This window comes from Protopterus annectens, chromosome 14.part0 (genome assembly GCF_019279795.1).
Source record: "Protopterus annectens isolate FY-2018-M chromosome 14.part0, PAN1.0, whole genome shotgun sequence".
Lineage (NCBI taxonomy): Eukaryota > Metazoa > Chordata > Ceratodontiformes > Protopteridae > Protopterus > Protopterus annectens.
Window position 1 is genome coordinate 771575248 of NC_056748.1, and position 6000 is coordinate 771581247.

The 6000-nt window shown below is 38.0% G+C and overlaps 1 protein-coding gene across 1 annotated transcript in view; it reads left to right on the plus strand.

The window, feature by feature from the left end:
• LOC122788812 (chymotrypsin-like elastase family member 1) overlaps positions 1-6000 on the plus strand; it is a 240143-nt gene that overhangs the window by 123959 nt on the left and 110184 nt on the right. Inside the window, exon 4 of the mRNA XM_044055687.1 lies at positions 3043-3323. Within this exon, the coding sequence (XP_043911622.1) occupies positions 3043-3323 (281 nt within the window). The remainder of the gene's footprint in view (positions 1-3042; positions 3324-6000) is intronic.

The window sequence follows — 6000 nt, forward strand, 5'->3', positions numbered from 1 at the left end:
TTTGTATACTGTCTGGGTGCCTACAATGGTCAGATTAGTTTATATCTAAGGCAGATGCATATGTTCATAGATACCTACTAGGCTGTTGATCCACAAGGATCTTCAGAAGCCTAGCCATACATTCACATGAACCTTTTAGCCCTTATATTTAAAGTACACATAACCCAAAGATGAGCAGAACATTTACATGTTGCCTTTATCCATGATGGACAAGAGTCCTAAATCAGGGTGAATTTGTGGTTACCCATTTATTCATCCAGATTCCTTTTGACTAGTGTAAGAAAAGTACCTTGCTTTACGTGGAGGGGAAGATGATTCCAAAGAAGTGGTATTTTCTGTGATACATATCTATCTCACCAACATTTTCTATTTATGTTGCAACAGAGATTTAGACCTGTTGAGTGGGTGTTTATGCCCCCTATTGGACTTTTGAATTTGAATGGATAGTAGGTCTGATTGGCTAGAACCTGCTGACCATTTGTATATAAGCCAAAGATCCACCTCAGTAGCCTGTATGCCACTGAGAAGAGCAAAAATGCTTTTGGATGGTCTGCATAGGTTTTTTATTATTTAGGCCCTTCATTTTCTTAGTTAGAAAGCATTGTGGACATTAGAATTAAGTGTTTGAACAGGTCCATACTGAAGTGGCATTATACTCTATGATGGCTCTGATGAGTGCAGAATGTAATAGAATAATCATATCCCTTGACCTGGATGCCATACCCTTAGTAATAAGCTAGCCAATGAAAAAACACTTTCTTACAATACTGGATCTGTGGTGATCAAAGGACAGTTAATTGTTTGCAAAAGTTCCAAGTTCCATAACAACTGGAACCATTTTCACTGATGTGTTGCCAATGTGATAGTTACAATACAAGGGACTTCTTGTTCTCTGAGGTTACTATTATATATTTCTTGGCATTCAGTTTTAGTCAATGGTTTTGACACCAGCTATTAGTTTGGGAAAGGCCCTTTTGTACAATCTTGGTGTCTGCTGAGTAGTTTATGATGGCATCAAGTTTTACAGTCATCTACAACTTTAGTTATCCATAAACTCTTAACACTAGCTAAATTCCAGAGAGGTGTGGCCCAAGGACTGATCCCTGGAATGCATCTCTAGTAATAGGTCTTTTGAAAGAGATAGAACAGCAAATCCTAATTTCCTGGGTTTACTTGCAAGCCATTTTGCTATCCAATGAGTTACATAGGGATTAATATTAAGCTGGGAATTTTATCTACGATACCTGAATGTGGGATGGTGTTGAATATCTTTGCAAGGTATAGATGTGCAGTGTGTACAGATTTGCCCTCATCCGTTGCTTCAGTAACCTTTTTGAAGAAGTGAGCCAGTTTAAATAGGAAGGATTTGCCCTTACAATTCTGAACTAGCTTGGACTGAGCATTTGTAGTTTACCTATGTCCTTATTTATTAATTCCATAATGATCATTTCCATAACCCTACAGATGAGGCTGGTCAGACTTACAAGTCTATAATTTCACATGTTCAGTGACACCCCACCTGTGTGCAAGGTGATGACAATTGTATGTAAAATCAGTAAGAAAAACATTCAAGATGGCAAACTCCTACATTAATCTGTTTTAGTATGGTAAAATCACTGTACATTTGTATCATGCATTTACTTGCGCAGTTACGAATATTTCAACGACTTGTAAACTAGCAGACAAAATAAGTCACCTTCTCTTTCTCTGTATGAGGGCTGTATATTTTCCTCACTAGCTGCTTATGTGCCCCATGCTATGTTCAAGCCTATGATCTATCCAGCTTGAAGGTTTATCTACAATTACTTAGGATGCCTTATCATCTGCAGCTAATGTCTGCCCTTTTTTACAATACAACCGTCTTTACTTCTTATTGTTTCATCTCTCACTTTCCCTTCTCATCCTTCATTTCTTTCCTTACCCTTCCTGCCAAATCACTCCCAATGTTTTTCATTATTTCTCTCTCTCTCCCTTAATGTTCAGTCTCTTTTTCATTCTCCTAGTTGCTTTCCTTGCCATCTTTTACACACCCATCATAATTTATTTATCCTCCATCCCTTCTTCTAAAGCTTCATCCCATTTTCCCCTCCATTTCTTCATATCCAGTGTCTCTAGTCACACTCATCTAAGATTTTTATTATAGCTTATCTGCAAAGTATTTCATGCTCCACTCTTTCTCCCATTACTTCCTCTACCACCAGCCATCCTCAACCACTCATTCCTTGGTAAATTGCAAATTATCTTATTTTTTGGCAGACAGTTGCTGTACTTGTGGATGAAGAGAATATAATCAGCTGCTTGCATTTCTAATGCACTCCTTTTTTAGTGTGCACAAAGCATTTGCATTTTTCCAAGACTTTTTTAGCTATGTGCCATATATTAACCCTGTTTTATTGAGTACTTTTCATTAGAGAGTTAAGTTCATCTCATACCTTTCAACTCTACAGATTTTCTCAGAATGTCCAGATTTTTGCTTCATATTTTTGGTCTGTTTCTCATAAAAATTGTGGTTTTCTGGCAAAACATTGGCAATTCATTGAGTAATGAAGTCAGAAAATAATGACAGACATTTGAACTTCAGACTTCATACCCTTCAGAAAATTTATGTTAAAGTAAAACCTGTTATTCTATCAACTTCTTAAGTTTGCAAGAGCAATATTTAAAAATCGTCCCTATTGTTGGGCCTTTGTCCCCCCATTATTTATGGCTTTGTCCAGATTTCTTGCTCTAAGAGGTTGAGAGGTATGGTTCATCTTCTGTGCTTTGCTGACATAAGAAAACATATGAATGTGCAATAATGTCTCTAGAAGAAAATGTATCTGAGATACTGCATGTTTGTTTACACTACACTTTTATTCAGTTTCAGCTGGCACAATCCACTTTACAATCCTTACAATATATGTAGCACTGAAATGAGCATTCCCACTGAAGTCTAAATTGTCTACTTTTAAAACACAGAGATTTCATGTAAAAAAATCCTTGTCACTATTTGTAATACTTCCATAAAATGGAAAATGCTCAGTTTTATGTTGGTTGTTTTAGGGGCAAAGCAGAGAATGCAGCAAACTGGCGCATTGTTCTGGGGAAGCACCATCTTAACCAAAATGAAAAGACAGAGAAAATCTACTATGTCAAGAAAATTTACAGGCATGAAAGTTTCTGGTACCCGCGCCTGAATCAGTTAGACTATGACATCGCTCTGGTCAGGCCAAAACAGGACATCCTATCAAACCAGTACATACACTATGCCTGCCTGCCACAGAAGAACAGAGTACTGCGGCCTGGACATTTCTGCTGGGTAACAGGATGGGGTGACACTAGAGGTACGCTTCTTTATTAACTTTGTGCATCCCTGTTTTAACAGTATATTTTCTGCATATTTCTCCTACTTTCCAAATCCAGGAGCAAAAATTACTACAGTCTGTAATTACAGCAGTTATGTTTCCATCTTTGATATTAGTAACCCAAGTCTTAAGAAACTGAAGGTAGTAAAACATCCTTTTGTGTCTCCTTTCTTCTTTCTTCTTCTGATTGATGCCTTGAGGATTATAGGATAGCATCACTTTATTTCTGTCCCTTGCTCCAAGAGTAGCCACCATGCCATGTCTAGATGCCTTAATCCAAGTAGAATGCGATTGTGAGGCATAAATGGTTATGGACATCAGTGAACTCTGCAGTCATTGAAGACCCCAGTTTGAGGAGAAGCTTCCATCCAGAACAGGCTGTTTTGCCTTGATACTTTGTTATTTTTTTGTTAACAATTTTCTGAGAAACAAAAGCTTCTGCAGCACTCTCATATAGGTAATATGTCAGATGAAAACAATGAAAACAACTCTAGTAAGATGAAGAATCCCAAGATCTATCACTGCTTCTGTCACTTTAAATTCAAACATGCTTCAGGTTGCACTGAAAAATAAATTCAGATTGTCAGGGCATGAGATAAACTTAACTAGGAGTCTCCAACTCTTCTAGAGTAGATGCATAAAGTTCTGACTATCACCCAGACTACCCAAATTTTAAAAAGTGTCATTAGCATTTAAGTGTGAGCTGCCATGAAAAGAATGGGTGTGCCCAAACGTGGTCACAAGACATTACAGTTGCCTGACATGAGATGAGAGGCAGTGAGTCATGCAGCAAACTGAGGTTTACATTCATTTCACTTAGCCAAAAATGTGGTAGTCTTCATTGCAGGTATGCAGTAGCATTCGCATGCATGGGGAAGGCATATTGTCCCCACAGTGACATGGGACACACGCCCTCTTCCCAGAGGAAGGGCTAGAGTTAACCAGGATGTTGATAAGGGCACAAACCACCTCAGTATTAGCCAGGATGATGGCATTGCTGGATGGTTCTCATCTCCTTGCTGGGAATGCTCAATTCAGGTGAACAAATGGGCTCAGAACCAATGACAGGGCTTGAAGCGTGGCAGGCATGGAAGCAAAAAATACAGAAAAAATTCATTGGGAGTCAGTTGTACAGGGCAGAGATTTTTCCATCTATAGAAAAATGATTCTGACCATTTTGCCGTTTGCTATGTTCTTAGGAAATTTATACTTTCAGCAACCTTGTGATGAAGCAATAAAATGAGACACCATTTAACCACATAAGTAACTATGGACTATGGACAGCAACTTTTATGATTTCAGTAAAATTTTTTATTAGATTCTGACTGTTAGCCCAAATGAGTCTCCCTGACTCAATTAATCCTTCTGTGAGGACATTCTCCCCACTAAAGCTGATGTGCACACCTGAATGTCTTAATTATGATGGGGTGTCCCTGATTCATTTAATGCAACTGTGAATCCCCACAGTCTGTTTATTCTGGTGGATGCCCTTCAATTCATTTATTCCTAAAAGTTCTTCTGATTCTGTTAATCCTTCTAGAGATGTCTGACATCTTCATTCCAGCTAACTTGGAATGAAGATATCACTGAACCAATTCTTCTAGGATCCCCTGACTCAGTTATTCTTGCTGGGGCGTCCTGTTTCAGTTTATCCTAGTAACAACAAAGAAACCAGCCAACAGGTCAATTGCTGGTTATCTTAGTAACACCTGACTTTACTGATCCTGTATTAGCTTATAGAATCCCCAGCTCTGTTAACCCTGGTGAAATTCCCCTCACCCTCCTTAATTTTGCTGTGGGTCTCTGATTTTGTTAATGTGAATCTGTTAATTCTGATTTGGAGGCCTGACCCTTTTAAGCCTGATGTGGCTGTGCTGATTCCATTAAACTCCTGTGGTCCACATGGCTCTTTTAATTCTGTTACAACTCCCTGCCTCTTTTAGGTCTACTAATGGTCCCCACCACAAACTATAAAGATGGCGTACATCTTAGTTGTGTATTTGTTTTCAGAACTGTGAAACAAAGCTTGGCTGCTTGTCCTGGTAAAAAACATCAGAGACCTTTATTTAGACAGTTACTTTATTGTAGATAACATACTAGGTGCTCTATTTTACAACAAATGTCTTTTACAGATGTATTGTAATGCACTGAAACGGGGTAACTAAGGAAGAAAGACGTAATGACTTTTGATTAATGTGCACTGCATTACAGTAGGGTAGTTTATATTTATACTGTGTAGGCTACCATGTTAAATCAATTTTGACTTGTGATAGTTAATGTAATGCAGCTTGTTGAATCTTTTTGGTTATTGCTAACATTTTTGTTTGCGCATGCACTGTAGCTTATGAACATTATCAGTAAGGTGTGTGTAGTTATTTATTTGCTTACTTTGAGTATACAGTTAAATAGGAAACAGAACAAACATTTTGTTCCAGTTAGTTAAACTTTTATTTACGTCATGCTTGCCTGATTTCACAATATGTTGCTGGCCATGATGTATTCAGTTTGAAATGAATGATAAAATACAAAGGAGGCAATGATACAAACAATGTTTTGAGCAAATGCTGGGATTATTTAGGAGGACCCTATTAGTACCACATATGGTTAATAATACTGGTGTGTGTAGAGCTCTGTAGCTCTGGCTAACTTGTGGTAC